The sequence below is a fragment of the Mytilus galloprovincialis genome, chromosome 9 (assembly GCF_965363235.1).
Source record: "Mytilus galloprovincialis chromosome 9, xbMytGall1.hap1.1, whole genome shotgun sequence".
NCBI classification, from domain to species: Eukaryota; Metazoa; Mollusca; class Bivalvia; order Mytilida; family Mytilidae; genus Mytilus; species Mytilus galloprovincialis.
The window spans coordinates 55,362,970-55,387,157 of record NC_134846.1 but is presented as its reverse complement, the minus strand read 5'-3'; the positions used below and the strand labels follow the sequence as shown (position 1 = coordinate 55,387,157).

Genomic DNA, 24,188 nt, shown 5'->3' with positions numbered 1-24,188 from the left:
ATGAAGAAGACAAAAAATCCATGATAAATATCGATACGAACGGCATAAAAGTATGAGTTTCCACATAACTCCTGTTAATTGTTGAACTTGTATTTTGTTTGTAGATTTGAGTACATTGTTTTCATAGGTGTATGTTATATAAATAGTTACTTAATGCACTTTTCTCTTCGGAATTGGCAATCTAATACGCGAAGAACAGGAATAAAACCGCTGTTCCTTTGCATTTTTGCATTTGTGTTTTTTTTTTGTGCACCTACTAATTTTGTGTCATGGATGGATAGATATCCCATATCCTTTCTTTTCTATGAATTGTTCTCTCTAAACGCGTGAGATGGAGAAACGACCACATCAATAACTTAACGTTAAATTACCTGACTTAGACACCTAATACTGTCTTGCATGTGTCTACCCTGGCCCACATTTATTAGAAATAGGCAATAAATACACAAATCATTGTATTACTTTGATTATTTTATTACATTATATATGTTTATTCTTAAACTATGGAATGATTTCAACAAGTATAACATATACAAAATAAAAATTCTTAATTACAGAAAACAATTATAGTTTTTTTACTTTAGTTTAAATATCTGCTACGAAAACCAATTACTGTCATATAAACAATGAAGTATATCGGAAACTGTTAAATCATTAAAAAATACTTTATAACTAAGACAAAACCTGCAGATCAATTTATAAATTATACAATATATCATAAAACAAATTAAACATACAAGCTTTTCAATGTATATTACAATATATGCATTAATGGAAATAAAACAAACAAAGCAGAGAAAAATAATTAAAAGAAATGTATTTTTATAATTTTTTGGAAGCAATGGTTGGCATTCCACCACATCATTACAAGGAAGCTAAATTCGTTTTTCAAAGAACATACATTTTTCATCGAAACATCAATAACTTGTAATAAATACATTTCCATGTTTCAACAATTTCAAGCTGTTACATGTATATTAAATTGAAATGTATTAGGAAATTGAAATAGAAGAAATTAAAAATAAATAATTATAAAAAAATATTTTCCTTGTAGCCTGTTTGATTTGAGCTTTTATTACATTAAATAGTTGTCAATTTCTTAGCATAGCAAAAGCATGTTACTGTTGATGATGATCTCACTGTATGCTTTCGTGGATTGTCAAGTATACTCATTCTTCATTTTTTTTTCAACTCTGTTCATCAATTCGATTTACGAAAAGTCCCGAGTTTATTTTTTTTTATCTTCCCAACTTTAATATAAAATATACATCAAACAGAAAAAAGGACGGAAATATTGCTTATCATGGTTTTAAAAACGCGTTTTGAAAAAAATATAAATGAATCCACACAAGATTTTTTTACAACGTAGCCATAAAAATAGGTATAGGTAATTGTTTACACACTCTTTTAACGACTATCAGTACGCCAGATACAACAGAATCCATGAATAGATTTTACAGCAAAATGCATTGAGTGTGTGGGTAAAGATAATATATTGTGTTTGCTCGCTTGCTAGCTGAGCAGAGAAGTCATTATTAGGTTAGGTAAACTACTCTCCTTTGGAATAATCCGAAAGATAACCAATCTATATGTCTGTGGGGCTAGACTACTCAGAATTGAGGGCGGCATGCATACCCATCCTAATAATGACTTCGCGGTTCAACTAACAAGCAAGCTAGCCAAAGATTTTAAAGTTACCTACAAACTCAATGTATTCTGCTGTAAAGCCGTCTACAGCAGATTTTGATACTAGATACTTATGCAGTACCGATATCCGGGATTAAAAAGTAGTTTACAGCAGTGTTGATACCTGTTATTTCTGCAGTACCGATAGCCGATAATAGGGTGTGGTATTAATCTTCCTAATGCTCTTTTATAAATATTTCTCAATTTCGAATGGTGTTGCAAAGCCTTTTATCCCTATGATCAAAATGTAACGACGAAAAACAGTAACTCTGGAATTTCTTAGATCATAAACTTATATGTCCCGATATACAAAAAAAAAAGGTTTAAAAAGAATCAAAAAATGTTGTTAATTGCAAAACTAATCAATTCTGATAAATGACAATTAAATATATCTTATTTACAAAAATAAATGTACAGTCAATTCATATGAGGAAAATCAATAACGATTTTGTACAAACATTATGTGAACACAGAATAGCACCTTTTAATAAACATGTCTGACTTGGTTTAATGAAATATTAATTTATGTGATTGAGCACTTAAATAGTTATTGTCTGGTCTTATGAAACATGAAATCAAACTCCACCGAGGGGACCAAGAAAAGTTTTGTGTTACAGGAACAACACTTTATAAACCAAGGACAAAGATTAACACAGTTATTTAATTGTTTACTTTTCAGGCATTCAGATACCACAGTTTTATTACTAATAAATTCATAACACGTCCTATTAAGGTAATATCCAATTGATGTTTATAAGCAGACCTTGGTACTCATCTATCTGACCTTGGTACTGCAATTCAAATGTTTTACAAGGAGACTGTGGTTTACAACAAGATGCAATTGATCTTAAAAATTTCAGATTTAATATATCAAGAAAACTCACGAAAGAATCTGTTAAAAAATGTAATCCGATTTTTTGTTTTGCCATTACACAATTTCTACAGTGCTATTGAATTACTCCCCCTCCCCTTTTCTCCAAACAGACTCCGGACGATTTGATGCTTGACTTAATGTGAAGACCACAGTATACTATTGGATACTATGTCTTATTATTTAACATTCCTTTGGTTATTTGTGTCTCTGGGTTGCTGTTTCTTCGCTTATGTCATATATCTCATTGTATCCATACGTTCAAAAAACATCATATAATATTACGAGAATTTTCTGAGAAAATATTTATTTTATAACTTATGGTACATCACGTAACCAGCTGTATAAGTAAAAAAAGAATGGATTGTAATGCGCCAGAACAACATGAAAACACAGCTTGCTTGGAACTTGTTTAGTCTGATTATCAATTACTGTTAATCCAGATCTTATATAGAAAAATAAATCAGTCAAGGAGCATTTCTGAGCACTATAGTACAATAATTTAACACAGAAATCTAATTTCACACACCAGTGGGTAAACAACTAAGACTTACATATAAGTTCTATGTTATATTTTCTTAACAAGATTAGCTTTACGTCATCTCGAAAGGCTGACATTTTCAAAGATTATTAGAAATATATGCTCTGGTCCCTGGATCGTTATTGAATATTTGAACTTTAATTACCTTAATATCAAATAAGGGTTAAAAATATTAAGAAAACTGACATCAAATTGTTATGTTCTACTATACATCAAGATTCTTATCTAGAAACATTTGATATGAATTGGAAAATTATTGAACAATTTTATCAATAGTTCAAAATTCGTTTTGTGAGAAAAGTTTGCTTAGTTTGAATTTTAGTGTTATTGCTGTTGAAAATGTTGTTCTCATCAGAAAACAGTTCTCTTTTAAAATCAAATTTCGTACACTGAAAATCCTAATGCTTCATTCATACTGTCAATAGCGATTCATCTTGATTATGAATATTACACTTTTGGCTTTGATGCATGATGATATAGTAAAAAAATCTTAACTGTCTACATAATACATTTGCAATATCTTATTGATTTTCTGTGATTTTTTCAAATTACACAAAATGTGATACAAATATATGTTAAACCTGTTTTCTGCAACAATATCACTAGAAACATTTGAAGAATACTCCGAAATATTAAAATTTACTCATTGATTACAAAATCATTTCCATATTTCATTACAACCAACTTCAAGAGTTCTTTAAAAAAAAATACATAGTGTAAACTTAATACAATATCCTTCATTATACATTTGGAATGAAACACTTTTTAAAAATCTTTCTTTGAAGTTCAAAAAATGGTGAATTAGTGTGGGCGTATATTCTATTGTTCTGGCCCGATGATTCAAATTTCCTTTTGTAGACGATGTTTGCAAATGGCTCATTTATTACGTTGCAATCTATTGAAAAGCGATAGAGAATTAACAATTAGTTACTTTCTTCCTCAAAGAAAATATTGGCTCCAACTTTATTAAAAGGTACTTGCTGTTTTATATCGGATGAGTTTATACAAAAAGTTCTCAAATCTATCTTATGTTTTAAAACTTTATGTACTGATTTCTCAAATCAATAAGCTCTTTAACAAAAACTACATTACTTTTATCATTTGTATAACTTGTATAATATTATATCTTTTCAAGGACAGCAAAGTACCAGAGAGAATTTTAGGGTTTCTTCATACGAAATCTAACATTTGAAAATTGAATTATGGTTTATATTATGTATGAACACACATTGAACTTTTCTTTCGAATGGATTGCATTTTAATGATGTTGTTCAAGATGTTACATATACATAAAACAAGTGTTAATACAACGTCAAACGTTTCATTTTCCGATGATGTTGAAAGTATTTGATAAAGTTCACAAATTTTAGATATGTCCCCTTCTCGTGGTTGTAATAATGAATAATGATAAATACTATGTTTCCATTTTGAAATGTATAGAACTGCAGTTGGTGACAGAATTTTGTACCATAGCATAAATAAGGCTTAATTTCTTCGCATTTAAAAAAAAATATGGTGGAAAACCTATAAGAAAAGATATATATGATTGGTTTTTAAAATGTTATTTCTTTTAAAATCTATGTTTCTCTATGTTGATATGAATCTTTGGTTTCTGATTACAAGGTGTTAATTGTGGTGGCTTTGATGTAAGATTATGATTTTAAAATATGAATAAATGATGAAAGAGTCGGCCTCAAAAGCAGTTTCATTGATTCTGAGACAGAGATAAGCCTTATGTTAAATAAATAATGATAAATAAATAAATGTAAGTTAAATAATAGTGTCTGGGTAGTCACTTATAAATATATATATATATAATTAACCCAAGCACCCATAACAGTAGTCCGAACATTTCATTTCATATTCATGTTTGGCGGAATCAAAACAAACGTTTCGTGTATTTTCAGCGCAATTTGAAGGGCAGTGTTTTTACAGTTTATACTGATCCTTTTAGTTTTCAATGTAAACATTGTCAAACATTTGAAAGATCTACTTTATAACACCATTATTGTTTGGATATCGGAACTATAATCCTTCTTTTTAAAATATTCCATATAAATAAATTGCTATCAATAACTATATTTAGATTGGTTAGATGCTCTGGTCACATGTACTTTTTGATGTTATATGTGACCTCAAATGCCTAATTATAGGATTTGTTGACGCTTATACACAACACGTCAGAAGTTTGACAACTCCAATGGCCATACTGGTAACCACGATACCTGTCACATTTCTACAACCACAACAAAGTTGTACATTTCTATCATACTGAATTAGAATTTCCAGAATAGACCAATCGGACAGTCAATACTAATGGCTCTGATTCCGCCAGATTATGAATAATAGAAAATAATGTTCAATGGACGAACTACCTTAAAAGCAAATGTATACATGCAAAATATATACAATAATCTTATTAGTACGAGTATTTCACAAGTTTCTCCTTCACTATTTGACATTTCGTTTGTTTGACTGATTTACTTCCTGGTCTCAGCGAAGCCAATGATCCTTGATGTATAACGATGATGATAAATCTCTATGTATTTTTTGGCGATGGAATGTTCTATAAGGTTCACAGACAAAAAAGTTGCAAAAAATAAATATATATGTACTCTTTGTTAAAGAATTCTCATAAAATAATATCACAATTGCTTTATTTATCCTCCAGCAGCAAATTTCAATTCAGAATTTGTTTGTATTTTAGATGCTGTCACTTTGAATTTCACTGGACTCCTCTTGCATAACAGGAGAATCATCTATATGAACGTCTTCATTTGAATCATCATCATCATCATCGTCGCTTTCATCAATTTCATCTATTTTCTCGAAGGTATATGGGGTCTTTTCTCCTCGGAAGTCACAAATCACATTTGTTAATGCTTTGATGTAATTCTTGGCTAATGTCAATGTTTCTATCTTTGATAATTTCCTCTCTAGATTTATGTGTGGAATCACTCCCCTTAATTCTTGGAATGCATCGTTTAAAGAATGCATCCTCATTCTTTCTCTCTCATTACTCTCAATCCGCCGTAGATTTCTTTCCCTAGCACTATGTCCCTTCCGACGTTTCGTCGACTTCCGAATGGTTTTCATTTTTCTCTCTGTGTACTCATCGGTTGTCGAACTTGCACATGAATCGGAAGGAGAACCTGGACCTTCTCGTTTAGTCGGCCGCTTTCGAATTTCATAATCTGTCGCTCGCATTGAAAAATCTTCCATGTCACAATTTTGGTAATCCTCTGTAATTTCAAAGTCGTAACTTGAAGTCATGTTAACGTTTACGGATTTCATTACCTAAAACGAGATACAAACAAAACTGTCAATAAATTTAAAAACAAACAAAGAATCTAGTGTATACACATATTATATGAAAACACTATAGAAACATATATAACCTTAAGATAATCAGTTTAGCCCAGATCTTGATAAATTAATTAATCCATAGGTTTAACGTAGATACACCTTCTATTCAAACTCTTACAAGAAGTCTGTTTTTGCTTACCATGATCTACCACGCTATAAAGGTCAAAAACATCAGTCAGCGTATGTTTACACAAATCCAGACAACTTAACATTGCATTTCTGGTTAGTTTAATATAATTAAGTTTACGTGTATTTTTTTTTTAAATTAAAATTTGTTGCTTTCATTGTGTCTATATATCTAATATGACGGTTAAAATTTGGCTAAGGTTCTTCAACTGATCTGAGCAGCTGACAGAAAGGAATAAAATACCAATAATGGTGAAATGAACATATGAATCCTTGTCTTTTAATTAGTGTTTGCGTCTGTCTGCAAATCAGAACCCTTTTTCAGTGTGACACTGATCCCGATTCGCTTGTTTACGTGGTAAAAGTACAAATTATATATATATATAACAAATTATATATATATATATATATATATATAATTACATGCATTTTACCTGTGCAATGCATAATGAAAAAAAAAATCCCCAAGAAATCATTAAATTTACATTAAATTCAATAAAAAGTTTTCAACTATTTGTATTTGTTTCACATTAGAAAAAATTTAGAACCATTAAGGTCTGCATGCTGTAACTCCTTTCTCCCACACTGTCTGCACCTTTTTATTTCTTCATATAGAAGATGACCTTAATATGTTAATACACACGAGCCCACGTTGTCGCTGTACAAATCTAGATGACATTTAGATTCCGATTAATCTATCGGTTCGGATCAACGTGATTCCATCCATTCAGTTCAATCAATACCTACACACGTAAACTGTAAGAAAATGACTTTGGTCGTATACTGCTGTCTCTTCATAATAAAGTCTCTTGGTGTTAATTAAACAAAGAGCAAAAGAGTTACACTAATTCTTTCTATATAGTTATATATTATCTCTTTTTTTATACATGACCCAATTTGACAGTATGAGCTTGTTTAGTATTTTCAATTCGATGTCTACTAGACTGAGTATTCAGTGTCAATCTTTTCTTTCGAAAAGAGTTTTTAGGATTTAAACCAAACTTAACCTTGAAACTCATTTCTATGATTATTTCATTTACCAACCAAAACAACAGCAATTGCCATAACGAATTATTAGGTTTAAACTTGGTCAAATTTACTAGTAGGCTATATCAAAACCATCAATAGAAAATCAGGTTTAAAGTTCATTTACAAACACTATAAAGATACCACTGCTTAAACTCCATACCCACATGCAGTAGTCACTAATTTACACTGTATCGATACCAAAATATCATTAAACAATAGCATATAAATCATTGTTACATGTAATGGTTGAAGGCAACATTTCTATTGTGATGAGTAGCAAATTCAGATGGCTTTTTGTTACGTCTACTGTTATTGTTGGATTTGACAAATTCGTCAATTTTTCTCAATCAAGACACAACTCACACACTATATTATACTTCACTATCCTTTACTACTCACAGTATTAAAGAATAGGTTGTACACACCAAGGAATTTCCAAAATTTTACAATAGAATTTTCTAACGAGTAATGGTGTTATCTGAAACTTGAATTGTGTATCCATTTCACTTACAATGCAGTATTCTTATCTCGTTTTATCAACATGATAATTGTTATACTAAACTACAAGTGTTTTTCAACTTCAAAGACATTCTTTAGTATTGCTACTGGACGTTGAACAAATTACTATCGATGTGAATATAAAACATTCTTAGCTACTTTTTGGAGATTTGATTCTGATACAATACCTGAATCCGTTATTCAAAATTTACAAATGTTCATGCCAGAAAAATCCAATAGAGGCTTGTAATATTTATATCCCTTCATTGAATGAATGATTGTAAAGAGACTTCGAACAAAACAAACCGTTGCAATGCAATCAAGATTTAATATACATATTAACCAATTGGTATTTGCTATAAATATGCAAAGTGCAACTTATAATGTTATAAGAAGGTGTCTCAGTGAGTACATGTTTATTATGAAATTCTGCAAGGTATTATTTTTGTATTATGATTTTTATATAAGGCAAAAGACTTCGATCGAGTACTACTGACTTTGACAACTGTAAACTTTTATATACGTGTAAGCTACTTACTATTAACTATTTAATCTCTGACCTTGCTGCACTTATCAACTTAATGTACTGTCATTAAATTCTACTCTGTGTTTCGATATTGAAACATAAATTAGGTTCTTTACCAAAAAAACAGGGAAGAAAATGACCCTCATCAAAACCGCTAATTAGACATAATGGCCATAGACAGTCTACAACTATCTGATTGTCCAAAGGGCATGGTATTGCATGATATATCACGAATTGTCATAATAACACTTACTCTAAATGAATTATGATATAATTTCTATCTATAAACGACATTTTATCCCTATGAAAAATGCCGGCGGTTATTGAGAAATTTATGTCCCGAAACACACAAAATTATAGACGGAAGTGTCATCATTGATTGAAGTTAGAATAATTTACCATCACACCTGAGATAATCTAATGATTTACGTCAGATGATAATGGTTTTCATTTAAGTTTTGATGATTGGGCGATTTCCGCATTAACAGTTAAATTTATCTTAAGTAGTTTGACGTGAAACTAGAGTTTTTCACCTGTCACGAATGAAGGCACTTATCGTACTATGGCCAATGTGAATCCAACAGGTGCGATAGTCATTTTCATGTACTGTTCAACTGTAAATATTGTAAACATAAGCACCAAAACATTGAAAAGTGTGCAATTTAAAACCTAAAATTAAACCAAGTGCCGTGAGAACAAAACCAATGTTAAATCTCATTAAATGACTTGAACAATGCCTTAACATGCGAAGTCCAATTAATCTACAATTCATCTCGATGCTCCTGAGTCTGTGACAATAAATTCAATTTATGTGCTGTTTCTCTCCAATAATTGATGATAGTAGTTTGTGTCATGTGTCAGATCGGTACTATTATTTTACAGCTTATTACAATAGGAATATCGATTTATACATGTATAATATTCATCTATTTGAGAAAAAAAATTATACCAATCATGTAATTAAGTTATACAGAATTCTGACTCCACAATGTGCAACATGTAATCTTATTGAACAAAATAGTTTATTAAAACATACATATATTTACTTAGACATGTACGATTAGAAGACGTGTTGAACTGTTGAAATATTCTATGTCAATAAATCTTTAAAAAATCATAAAAAAGATTGTTATAAGAAAAAAAATATAATAACCAAATGCATATACATACTTTTGAAGGTGGGTACTTGGCGAGCGTAAAGAAGCACCCGACTTTTCCCTCCTCTCTAGGATTATCTCCAGATACTATTGACCACAACAATCCAACTGCCTGATAATAAACACAGAGTAAGAATGAATACGACAATAGCCAATCAGAGATACGGATGTGCTACGTTGGTGTTCCGAATAGCACTTGCCAATACTACTCCCCCATTTACAATCAATTAAGTATTCTATTTTTTGCGTTGATTGGAATTGTAAGGCGGTTTGCAGGATAACTATGACGTAGAAAACTATGCCACGCGGCAATCGGTGTGATTTAAATTGACATATAAAATTGTAATATTGTAAATGCTGTATTGAATTATACAGTCGAGTTTTATCAAGCGATAGATTTTTATAGTAGAATCTGACATTTAAAAGAAATTGTAACTGTATCATTCATTCAGACTTTTATAGGATATTGTTTTTTCCTTCCTCAAAAATATATACAATAAACTATTCGTGGTATAATTTGCTAACAATAGTACGACGGACACGCACTGTTACCTGACATATTAGTCGTATGTAGATTTAGTCTCATTTGCATGCAATCCTAGCAATGAGGTATTAATGAAGTTATGACGTCAAAATACATGTCAACCCTCCTTGTCATGTTTTATCAATAAAGTAATTGTTTAGAAAACTAACTTATAAACAACTTGTGTTTTGACTGTGCGAAAAAATGTAACTTGTTTATGATTTAAAGACATAGATGTAAAAATAGTTTTGCTTTATAATGTAATATATAATTGAAGTAATTTTAAAAACGTGGGATAATAGGGGTATTATCAACATTAATTTATAATAAACAAGATTCAGAACATTAAAAATAGCATTTACTATTTGGGAAAAATATGAGTGGTTGAAATGAGCGGTTAAAATTATTCACACCTTTTTTCGACTCTTTGAAATATTGTATAAATACCAGTCCTGCTTAATATTGAAAAATGTAAAACCTCTAGCAGTTTGTTGTATCTTTTACGAATAACCAAAATCCCTCCCATTCGAAAAACATCTTTGTTTATAGTAACAAAAATGTATAATCGCGACTTTTGATAGAGGAAAACGGTATATTGATTTATGATATAAACTTGCAAAACCAGCTGAATGAAAAACGGAATGGAATGAAATTACATGGATTGTAATGGTCATAGTAAACACATAAAACTTCATTAAATAAAACCATTTCGACTTTAGGTCCGAGGTGGGTTAGGTAAAAGTTGTCAAGAACCATTTGCGAGTATAGTCGTCAGAACCGATGATAGTCCGTCGTAAAGGGACGATAAATGACTGACCCGTTTCAAAAGAGAGCAATATCTCTTGCTTGTAAAATACACCCTTGTAGATTTCGAAAAAGAGCAGGTTAATGACGCTACAAGGCAGCACTCGCACCAGCAAAGTGGGAAGGGATTAATATAAGTTGTAATATTTTGTTTCCCAATCCAATATACTGAATAGATATGGTAAAATTACCATTTTCTCGCGTGTAAATAGATGGACAGACATTGACAAGGACGACCATCTCATTTACATATATCGTTATATTTTTCGACTCTCACCAAACAAAATGTATAGTTTAACTGCGTGACTGATTTACCTTTTTCTTTCAAGTAAATATAATGTACTATTATTTATAAAAGCAATTTTAGTTTGCACAATAGTGTTTAAATGTGTGATCAACTGATTTCGCAAGAAGATTTATTCATATTAACTTCATTATTTCAAATAGTATCACTTTTTGACGCAGAGTTCATGAAAAAAGTCTACCCATAAGATAACGTGTTTATAGAAGTGTAAATATAAAAAAGAAAGATGTGGTATGATTGCCAATGAGACAACTCTCCATTAGAGACCAAATGACACAGACATTAACAACTATAGGTAATCGTACGGCCTTCAACAATGAGCAAAGCCCATACCGCATAGTCAGCTATAAAAGGCCCCGAAATGACAATGTAAAGCAATTCAAACGAGAAAACCATAACGGCCTAATTTACATTTTTGAAGCATGTAAAGTGAGCTTTACAGAAGGCAGTTCTTCTGTTTTGGGATACGTAGTACTGACATGACAATACGGATATTGTATCATTTAAATTTGTTGTTATAAAAAGAAGAATCATTTAATGTCGAAATACGCATCTGGTGTAGAAAAATTGATACCGTTTATGTTATTAATACCTTGTTAGTCAATGTCAACTGGACCACGAGGTGTGTTTAACGTTGATTATTGATGACATTATCAATTCTGAATGAAAAAATTCAGTTCCTATATGGCAACTAATCTGCAGTCTTGTTTCCATATAATGCAGATATAATAGACTTAAGATAGTTCTGTAAATCTTCACAAAATCTCAACAACAATACTGAATTATCGATAGACTTGTAAATGGAAAGCATTTAATTACAAAATGATTTGATTGAAGGCGTCTTAATTACATACGACAAACAACAGGTGACAAATCGATATCTCGATATAACCGATCATTTTTAACGGAACTCGTTCATTACGTTGAAATAGAACCAGAAGTTCAAAGGTATTTCATTGTTACAGAAACATTTTTCTGCAAAACGATGAATGGAGATTATTTTGTACTCGATCGAGTTTAAAGTAACTTTTTATTGGTATGTGGGTAAAATTTCTTGGAAGTCTAAACTTAAGTGCCAAGAGTAAAGCTGCGACTTTCTGTATATGAATAAATTTTACCCCTTTCAAGTGGCGGCAGATCGAGCTAGTGCGCCTTGTTTTTAGAATTCCCCGACCCTTATAGGTGACATGACATAACGAATGTTCTGCAAAACCTTTCGGTCACCAATGCTCCTTACTTTTTTAACAATACGCATCTATTCAGATTGGTTTAAGAAAAGAACAGCATTAGTATTCAATTGATGAATGTTAAATGTCCAGTACACACTGGCAACATGTTGCTGCGACATGAATACCCTTCTGATTACCGAAGTCATTGACCTCGTTGTACTACAAGTTTGTTAAACATAATTGAAATTTAAATGATAGTGCAGTTTCTCAGTATTGTCAATATTATTTTCAAAAACCATTTACAATTATAGGTCGTCAAAGTATGGCCTTCAACAATGTGCCTTAGTTCACAACGAACAGGAAGCTATAATTAAAGGGCCCCAACATGACTAGCGTCAAACAGTTCAAACAAAGAACCCAATTGTCTAATCTTTATAAAACACGAGAACCGAGAAACACTTAGTATGAACCATACCGGCAAAAGACTGTGAAAACAAGTTTCTTTTGACCAATGAGTATGTTACGAGGTTCCATTTTAAGAACAACAGGCCCGTAGCTAGGAATTTGCAAAGCATTATACTCAACTTTTACAGTTACAATTTAAACAAAACGTCCACTTTAACAGCGTTTTATTTTTTTTAAAGGGGGATCGCACGATCCCCTAGACCACCAACACCACCCCTTTTGGCTACGGGTATGAACAATTAGATCACCCTTTTTTATCAAATCAATTAAAACACGTATACCAATTTATAGGTAGTCAAATGATCTACATACCAATACAATAGTAGTTACTTTTTATCATTGCTTGGCGATAACGCTCAATCTTAAGCTGTGAAAGTTTCCTAAATTTTTCTTATCAATGTCGATTTCTGATAGATAAATAAAATAATACATGGACTTGTAAATGTTAAGCCGATAACGATAAAAATAGTATTTTACAATGTTAATATACTTTCGTGTGTGCTAACATTATAAAAGTGGAACATTTAAGTAAATTTAACGTGCAATTTGCATTCTCTGCTATTATAAAATGAATTTAAAAAAAAAGTATAATTTCAGATGTGGTCTCAATTTATCTTAAAATTCTCTTTTAAATAACACTATCCACGTCCACAGCCGAAGAAAGCAATTTTTCAGGGCAAATTATTATCCGGAAGTTTTTTTCCAAGAAGTGTGAATCCGGTTGTCAAAAAATAAGAACAGAGATAAAGTGTAAATAAAAAAAAACGTACTGCAGTTCCGTAAACAAATAAATAAACGATGCAGGTAACAACATTATTAGTTATGTTTATATTTCATACAATTAATCAACACAGTTTCTTATATCCGCCTGCTATGCATAAAAATATAACCATAAAAATATGAACGAGACTCCTAATTAATCATCGACTGATAAAATAAGGATATCCGATAAAAATCTACTGACCTTCAGATGGTTATTAACTTTTAAGTGAAATCCTCGTTAGTTGCATAAAAATCGACCATTTACTATGAGGATTTTATGCTGAAGTGATGAAATTAAACGTATTGATCTGAACTCGGAGGCATATATACAACCTGTTACAAAAGCTGTTCGTTTTTGTGGGATATTTGTCAACAGGTGTCAAACAAGATATTACGAACTGACCAGGACTGACCAGAACGAATCTACCTCTGGGCTCAAAGTTATAGCTTTATTGCAACATAATAAAAAAAAAACTAAGCGTCCGTGAGTGTAAAAAAAGTAGTACAAGTTAACTAAAATATCAGGGTTCAGAGTTCAAATGATTTAATTCAAACATTCTTTGGTTTACTAGGAGAATAAACGTTAGTTTTGACGGATAACTAAGTTAAAAATAATTACATTTAGGTCGTGAATAATCTGTCATCGTTATAGACTGTGCTATAATATATGGAATACTTCATACTTCTAAATTTTACATACCGGTGCTCATAGAAAAACACTTTTTTTTTCTTTCAAGGTAAACTTTGTAAACTGAAAATAAAGCCGGGACTAATGTACACATTATATAAAATATCTTTAAAACTACCGAAATAAATAATTTCCATATAGATAAATGATGTTGATAAGATAAAATTATCTAACAACATTTCTTCCTAACTATGTGTAGTACTTTCTTTCACTTCTTCAACTTTGTATTTGATTTCACCTTTCAACTGTTTTCATTTGAGCGCCCTGATAAGTAGCAATTGGAAACGCGCGTCTGGCATACCAAACTATTTAAGTCTGGTACATTGTTACTTTGGTCATTTTTTTTAAATTGCAAACTACACAAACTTTTGTAGAATCGTTATAATAATTTGGTGTGAACTGTTACATTTAATATATTCTCATTTTTTTTCATTATGTTATAGTTATTGACCAAGCAAGTCGGTATATGGGATTTAATCTGCATGGCTCTTGTGACCCTAATTAAACTTTTCCAGGTTATTCAGAGAAAGGCAAAATGTACAGTTCGTTAGATTTTGTAAACTGTATTTGACCAAACCTTTTTCCGATTTTTTGGGTCTTCAACTTCGTACTTTATCCGGCCTTTCATCTTTTTCTCTATTCGAGTGTCATGGATAAGTTTTTAATTATTGTACACAAAAAGCGCATCTGGCGTCAAACAAAAATGCAAGCCTGGTATCTGGAGTCATTTTGCAGAAAAAATCACTAAACACAAAGACCAGTAGCGGAACTTACATGGAAACAGGTTGCATGGTTATACAAATGTCAGTTAATTAATATTATATGTGTATGAAACCCTATAGATTTTGGCTCCAAACTTGAATATTACATATAAATTTCACAAAATTACAATGATGATGATGATAATACATGTAATAATAATAAAAATATTGAAGGTCGTTCTTCGACCCTGTGGCACAGTTAATATTCGACAGCTGTGTATGGAATATAACTATATATCTGTTAGATATATCTCTACTTTTCATTAATTCGCAACTGTTATTTTGATGTAACATTCTAGCCTATGGTCATTTTAAGGATTGTGTCGCAGGCAGCTGCGACAAGTAGACAAATTCGGAATAATTATGGAGCTTAAATAGTTTAGAAATTGATTTTTATCTAATAAGCTATGCAAGTTGTGACCGACTAATATATAGCTCGATCGGTTACTCGGCTACTACAGGGATACGTTTGACATGTATATATAATTAAAATACGTAGTACGATTTAGAAAATTGTGATGATGTTTCGCGGTATATCAAGTCGAAAATTGATTATATTTCGGACGGTCTATAGACTAAACAGGAAACTAAGAAAATATACTTGTTACACATCACAGGAATGTGTTTATATCTTGAGTTAGATGTACTATCCTAAGTTAGGCTGTGTCAAGAAAGATTCGAACCTGAACCTTACATGAGAATGGATAGGGAAACAAGACACATAATATTTTGAATGCCACATGGAAACACAACCAATTAAGTTGATTAAAAATTTGAATATTGTTTACTTCACGTCCAGTGACAAATATCTCATGTATGTTCAGGACGAGAACAACTTATCAGTATATACAATTGGTAGGTCCTATAAAAGGATTCGACCGGGATGAAGTGCTTCTATGCCTTTGAAAAACAAAGAAACAAGCCATCAAGTAATGACATGACAAAATAAAATAAACAAGAGACATCTCTTCTATCGATGACCAATCACCCAGCGTCATATACTATAAACCGAGATATATAATACTTATAATGCTAAAAATAGGCACAAATAATTTTCCTTCACTTAAAAATATGTCATGAACTTAAAGATATTCATTTTTTTAATCAGAAATAAATTCATATCCTTATATTACCATTCCTTTTCCTAAATATAGACAATATCTTTTAGAATCAGAACTAAATGCGACAGTTTATTGATTTAAGAAGATGATATACAAGTTATAAGTAATTATAGTTTGCCTGAAGCCTATTGTATGTCGATATAAAGGATTTCACACCTAAATATAAGACATCTTTTATGTATATCAATATCTTATGTTGCACAAAAATAATGCATGCCAGACAAATCTGCAAAAGACAGCAGCAGAAAAAGTGCAAATGTTGCTATAGATTGACTTTTCGGTTTGACGGGTTTCGTGTGGATGCAGTGCCGTGCGAATGTGTTCTCTTGTCTGTAGTGTATGACCTTATATTTTACAGTTAGGTTATTTTGCTTGTGAAAAAGCTGTCTACATGCATGTTCAATTTTATCAATTTTCTATTTCTTTTACTGTATTGATTTCTGTGTCATTTGATCTCTTGTGGAGAGTTGTCTTATTGGCATTCATACCATATTTTCTTATTTTTTAATTTATGAATTAGTTACAATGTTTTAAGATAGACAAATGGATAGTTGTACATCGCCAGGGTCGTACGTAATATAAAGGTTAAACCAAAGACATGTTCTAAACAAGTAAAAGAACCTTTCGTTTGACGGGTATACTGATGATCTACTAATATTTGTTTTATATAGGTAAAATGGTAAAAATGAAGCTTATTGAACATGTCACAAGTAACCATGTTACCATTAGTTATCAAAGTTCATGCAACAGTACTAATTTTTAGAAGGACGCAAACATTTGTTTTGGATGTTTAGGAACCTGCCTGTAGGAACCTTATCAAAAACTGGGTATCAAATCAAATGTTTTTTTTTAGCTTATTAATTCCGTTAAATAATATATGATACAAGCCAACTCATTGCCATGATCTTTTATTCTTAAAGTTTACCAATTTAACAACGTAGTAAGATCTTTGAATATTGTCTATATCGATACTAATATTGATTTACTTTTTAACCAATGAAAACATAACTAAAAATGTATTTCTATACAGTTCTGAATATACTTTAGTCTACATCTTGTCGATCTGTTGCTTTGTACTACTAGTATGTCGTGATTTCTCAGACGGTTTTATCGCCTTTATGCTTAATCCTTTAGATGTGAAATTATTGATAATTTAATCTTGGAAGACATGTTTATTTGTAAGTTACAATGGGTTTAAACTAGCTTTCATTCACTGCAAGTATTCTTAGATCAGTGTTTTATGTCTTTTGTCTTTTTTGTTGCTGTTTTTGTGCTTCGTGTCAATCTATCAACTGAAATCAGACTGTTGGTTTTATTTCGTTTGAGTTGTCTTACATTTTGTCTTGTCACATCCTTTTATAGCTTTCCATATGGTATGGGTTTTGCTTATTATTGAAGGCTGTAATGTGACATATGGGTGCCTACATCCACGTCCTTGGTCTGTTGTGCTAGTTGTCTCATGGTGAACATACCACATCTTTTTATTGGTTTCATATCAAAGTGATATGGCTTTTCAATTTAGTTTCCTTTCCGTTATTCGAGCGATTCGGGTTTATTCATGTACAATCCCCCCTTTTCATGATGCCCAAAATATGAAAATAAGGCATGTGCACCGAATGAAGCACAAACTATACAAGTTAATTGTTTTATTTTCGACAAACAGGTATTATTTCATACACAAACATGGAAAAAGCACCAATGCCACAAACTCTACAAGTTAATTGTTTTATTTTGACAAACATGGGGAAAAAAAGCAGTTTGGAAGTAAGTACAAATAAAATGTGTTTTGAGCTACTAATCATCAGGTAGATCTTGATCTATAAAATACGAGTTATTTCTGTAGGACATTTATTACCTTCATTCTTGACCTTACGACTATTATCGACGACAGTCACGAAGCAAAGCTAAATTGATTCCCGTGACCTTTATAAAATTATCATATTATTAAACCATATAATTCTCTATAATTTGCAAATTATGTACTTTTTATGTCTTTATGCATTGTCAAAACATTCTTTTAATGTTTAACGTACAAGCTAACGCAGGTATATTTGTAATTATTTGTTCATTCAAAATGTCTTGCTATGTATTTTAAGAATATTTTCATATGATATACAGAGTCATGTATGGTAGCAAAAATGAATGATATCAAATTTAACAACGTACTTAGTACATGACTTAACTGCAAATAAACTATTCGTGTATTTAGTAAATATTTAGTGATTTTAGTAGGGCACAGACTTTGCACTGAAATATGACAACTTTAATTTATCGATTTTGAAGAAAAATGTACTTTGTATTCGAATTTATTTCGGAGTTTGATTGGAAAGTCGTTTAGTTGAATTCACGTCATAAAATTCAACACATAGGCTCATCATAGACACCAGGATTCACATTTTGTACGTCAGATCACGTTTTGTCCAAAAGATGCATCATTGACGCCCGAATCAAAAACGTCAATAAGAACAGATAAAGTACAAAGTTGAAGAGCATCGGGGATTCAAAAGTCCGAAAGGCGCATCCAACGGCTCGACGTGGTTACGTATTTATACATCCCACGTAACCAAAACGTATGTTTCCTTAACGGCTTGGAAAAAATCAAGCTACTTACACTGGGACTCATTCCAAGAGTAAGACGGTCAGCATAACGTATTGAAAATTTGATTAAACTTCTTAAAAATTCTTATTGTAAGGCTTTATTAGGTTTTCCACGGATTACAAATCATGTTGTCCATTCTGCTGTTTTATTTATCGACATGTAGCTAAAGAGGGATGCAAAAGTACGAACTGATTATCCTTTTAAAAGCATAACATGTTTATTGGCTTTTGAACAGAATGTGAAGTGCGTTAGAGTATTTTGAATAAGAGCTTATTTGTATTCATTTCATATATTGATTCACGCCAAATGTTTACATTTTCTGGCAGAATTATACGCGTTAATTGTATTTTCTTAGTTTCCCTTTTAGCGTTAAGTCAAATCAATGCAATCTTGCAGTTAAATCCGGAATTTTAAAAAAAAGCAACAGCTTCCCGGAAGTATGAAGCGGAAATATTGTAGTTTGTTACATTAAAAAACCTTGAAACCTAGATAATTAACGTTTCTGTCACATTTATCTACTGTTATCATTTATATAGGAGTTTGTGCATGTTTACTTAACTAACAAATGTAACTTAGTTTCCAGGATTTATTCAGGCTTCAAATAAAACACGTTGTATGACGGGGATTTTTGTGGCCATTTTAGGTGTTTTATGATAACAAGATGTATTACTCTTACGGATCAAATGTGAGATAAGTGTCATTATTTGAGAAATGTATTCATTTAATCGTTTTCATCTGAACAACTCTTTCTGTACAGATACCTACGTTTTGATTTATATAAACAATACAGTAAAAGGCAGGACGGTAAATTGTAACTTTATTTCCATGAGTCTACAAAATACGTTATTTCACTTTGGAACTTCATACTCTAGAAGCATTTTTTCAATTCTTTATTGATATGACGTATATATTTGCAGAAAATCGATGTTAATGAAACAAACGACAAGAATTACTGCGCAAACATGCGGATGAACAGACATTTACAATTATTTAATGATACCCTAGTACATGTAGTATATCTATTTTTATATTTTAAGAGCCCTTATAAAGTTATATAATACGATGCATCCTTTTGGTTGTGCGGGATGTATGAATACGCTAACACGTCCGATCAATAAGTGACGATAAATCCGATGCAAAAAAGATTTACATGCATACTCTCTACAAAACATTTGCATTAACCTTTTAAGGGTCAGCAGGTGACCTGTTTAAAACCAATATTTTTAGTTCCATCTAAAATATCAACATTTTCAAGGGGCAGTCAATATTCTCGCCAAACATTCCGGTTGAACTTGTAGTGAATAGTGACCAATTCCTCCCTGTGTAAGTCCCTATTGTGACTTGGAGATGATATAAGAGCGGTTCATTTGCCTTTATTTTTGTCGTGTGCATGTAGTGTTTGGTGAAATGAACTCATGCACCTTATCTTTTCTTTCCACAAGATGCAGAATAATCATGCAAAAATCAATTAAGACTATTCTTTGAAAAATAGAAAAACCAGCAGCTAATTTTAAACAGGAAAAGTTCGTCCTTTATCTTAATTCTCTTATTTCCAATTTAGATTTGTACACATCTTGCTTTAAGTCACGAAAAGTTTGGACCACGCATTAAACCGTTCTTAAAATCAGATTCAGTTCCATATTACAATGCAATAAGATAAGAAAACACGATATCTTTGTTAAAAAATTGGAAATGTTATATATTTTATTACTATCTATATATGTTTATCGCTCGTCCAAATAAGCCTGTGAATAATTCACTCTTGTTTTAAACTTGTCATTTTTTTTGTCGATTGTCTAATAAATATTGAAGACACCAGTAAGTTAAAATTTTTAGATGTTGTATTTGATGGTATCAAAGAGGAAAACTGATCGGTCGTAATTCCCAGCTAAATCTACCTAAATTACAGTTAACTTGACATCCTTATTTTTGTTTTAGTAAGCTTGAATTTATTGTGTCTCGTAGGAGAAATAAACTTTCTAATATAGTAAGATTACATAATTTAAAAAGAAGAAAATAATAATCTGTTTTTCCCATTAACCTAAAAGACGAATACTTAGTCTACCATTTTATATTATGTTATTAAACGTATCTGGTACAGGTTCAGAATTACGTTGAATGATTAATAAAAGTGTATGGGGATTTTTCTATAATAAAAATATATGTGTTTTTTTTTTTGATAGTATATGTAAGTTTCTCAACACGAATTTTACGAAAGACAGCTAGAAATATATAAAAGTTTATATCCTTTCTAAATTTGGATAAAGAGAGATAAGCCATTTTATTTACAATTAACCTAGTCTGATACTAGACTGACGCAAGAGGACATTTTTAGTTCTCTCATAAATATATTTCATCTAAACGGGTTAAAATCATAAAGCTTATATAAGCTAGTAGAATTTAGATAGTAAAAGAAGCCTGAGTGATACAATTATTATTTTTGCAATAATTTGTCATATATTTTAGCAGCCGAGGATAATTTTGTCTTTGTGAAATTTTGGATCAAATTCGTTTTCATCTGTTGGACAATTTAAGGTGGTACCCAACACTTTCACTAAAATCAATTTGGCTCATTTAATTTTCATAAAAATTGAAAAAGTATTTACTCTGACCCTTTGACAAAAATATAAAAATTTCAAAATATTTGAACCAACCAATTTATCAGAAAAATTACACTGGTTATATAGCAGTTTGACAAACATTAATTTTGATCATTGAGAAGCTTAACATTCCCTTCACAACACAACGTAATTTAAACGTTTAACTGATTTTACAGACTTATCTCCCTGTAGTGTTAGGTACCACCTTAAAGCTTTAACTTCCCAAAATTTTGGTTTTGGTTTGGAATCATTCTAAACCAAAACCAATTATCCTTTTCGGTGTTTTTTTTTTTATAAATACTCGAAATCAGCCAGAATCTTTCAAAATTTCAGTTTTGAGATGACCTACAAGTTAAGCAAAATAACAAAATGTCAAAACCCAATATGAAGCTGTCACGTGGAATAATACAAATGTTAATGATGTTGGAAGAACATTTTATAAAATGTACCTATTGTAAAATAAAATGAGTCGAAAATTGCCTAGACTACAGGCTCAATAGAACAGGTAACGCTTTAAGGATCTAAAATCGTTGAAAATTTTTATCAAATATGTTGTGAGCTGGTGCACAAGTATTTTTTTTTCAAAACTACAATATTAAAATGATTTTAATATTGTAGTTTATGTGACTAATTTCAGAAAACTTATATGAGTCAACCTTTAGGCCAACTAAAATTAATTAGTAGATTTTCATCCAAATTTTTGAAAAAAATGGGGCGGGTGGGAGGATTTTATTTTTTAAATTTTATTTCATATGAAACCCTCGTCACAAGTTCTTCATACCGCGGGGTATAAACTTAGTGGAAAACAAGCTTGTATAATGTATATACATGCTGTATGAGGAATCCTACACTATTTTTTAAACTCTTAAATAAAAATCCCTGATTGGCAACCATTGTTATACATGTAATTGCCGCTTCAGAAACCTATTTATACTTTAAGTTGGACTATACCTACACCAAATTTATTTTGCTTTCCAAGCAATGGTTTGTAGTCCCCATAAAATCAATAAAATGTATTGGTACAATTGTATGCAACACAAGTATTATGAGTACAGAATAAAATGTAAACTCAGTATTGTAAAACATGAACTTAACCAAAAAGTAGTTGTTGTTTAATGACTAAATTGAGGGTATTGGGACAGTTGACAGTTACAGAGGGTGTTTGCTGTTTGTCAACAAAAACAGCAACCATGGGTATTATAATTAAAATGCGTGTTTGTTGACTTTTTTTTCTCAATATATGGTCATAAATCAAACAAGTTCGTGCTTGTGTCAATGTCTTTAATCCAGTCATGTTTTTTTGTACCAATTTGTTCTACGATTCTTGCGCTTTGGATATCATTCACAGTCCAAATTTCCTGACACATTTTAAGTCATTGTATAAATACAGAAGAAACAGGGTTTTCGAATCACTTGTGACTACCGCAATTTGCGTTCAAGGACAAGGCGTTTTACTCGTAACTCGAATATTTCATGCCCTTCTCGTTATCAATCTCTATTCTCGGTAAATGATGTTGTCATCATAGAGCAGCAGAATATGTTGACTTAATCATTTTCGTTAGATTACTCGAAGAAATACAAAAACGAAATTTGAAACAAGAAGTTTTGAATGAAAAGAAGTTATCGATGGTTCCCGGTAACGGACATGAAGAAAATCCGGAAATCGTATTTTTGTTAAATAAAAAAAATCGGGGCGGGACGATTTCAGAGGGGCGGGCGGGGATGAAAATCTAGCAATTAATTTTAATTGGCCTTATAGAGGACTACTTTGATATGTAAAATCAAAACAAATGATTTAACATATGTACTTGTGGTTTTTCATGGTCTTTTTTTTGCATTTTGTTACAAACATAGCCTATTACATTCAATGTTTTTGACTGGAAACATTCTTTACATAATTAACCAATATGATATATTGTCGATTGATTAATTTAGTTTTTGTACTAAACAGAAGTCAAAGCTAAATATGTTATTTCCGGAAGTCTAAAAATACATGTTTAATCTATAAATTATTATAAATTGGTTTTTTTTTTATGCAGAAAGTTTAAGAATAAAAGTACAATATAAGTATGAAGATGATCAATGAAATCATATACTGTAAACCTTGCCTTACTCTCTTGCTATGAGTCTCTTACATCATAGAAACACACAGGATATGGGGTATCTATCCATGACACAAAATGAGTACATGCACAACAAAAAACACACAAAAAGGCAAAGGAATAGCGCTTTTATTGCTGTTCTTCATCTCAAAGTCATAGTGAGGCCTTAACACAGAGCGTTCATGCTTGCTATTGCTATGTTGTATACGTTTGTCACTAATGAGGGAAGAACCTTTCTTTCAGGGGGATTCGTATTGCTTAATCGTCAGTTGTGTGTGTAGTGAAATGTCTGTTTGTCTGTTTGTCTTTTGGTTAAATTTTGTCTGTCTTCGATTTAGGGTTTGAAATTTTTCATCACTTGTTAAAGTCTGCGAGCACTTCTGTTTTATTGACCACCTAAGCAGTATTGATAAAAATAAATCCAAAACTATAATGCGCACGCGAATCAATTCACTATAAATATTTTTTATGTGTCTTTAATTCTTTCAAC

At 31.1% G+C, this 24,188-nt stretch overlaps 1 protein-coding gene across 6 annotated transcripts in view; it reads right to left on the bottom strand.

Annotated features, from left to right (window-relative positions):
- Window positions 1-453: 453 nt before the first annotated feature.
- Window positions 454-24,188, bottom strand: part of LOC143045341 (uncharacterized) — a 41,848-nt gene continuing 18,113 nt past the window's right edge. The window contains exons 1-3 of one of the 6 annotated variants that reach the window (XM_076217782.1): window positions 14,030-14,153; window positions 9,814-9,912; window positions 454-6,395 (exon numbers count right to left, since the gene is read on the bottom strand). In XM_076217782.1, coding sequence (XP_076073897.1) covers window positions 5,802-6,392 — 591 coding nt within the window. In that variant the 5' untranslated portion in view covers window positions 6,393-6,395; window positions 9,814-9,912; window positions 14,030-14,153 and the 3' untranslated portion in view covers window positions 454-5,801. Of the gene's footprint in view, window positions 6,396-8,305; window positions 8,364-8,655; window positions 8,804-9,813; window positions 9,913-14,029; window positions 14,154-24,188 lie in introns of those variants that run through there. The other 5 variants (XM_076217781.1, XM_076217785.1, XM_076217783.1 and 2 more) reach the window with 5 other exon arrangements.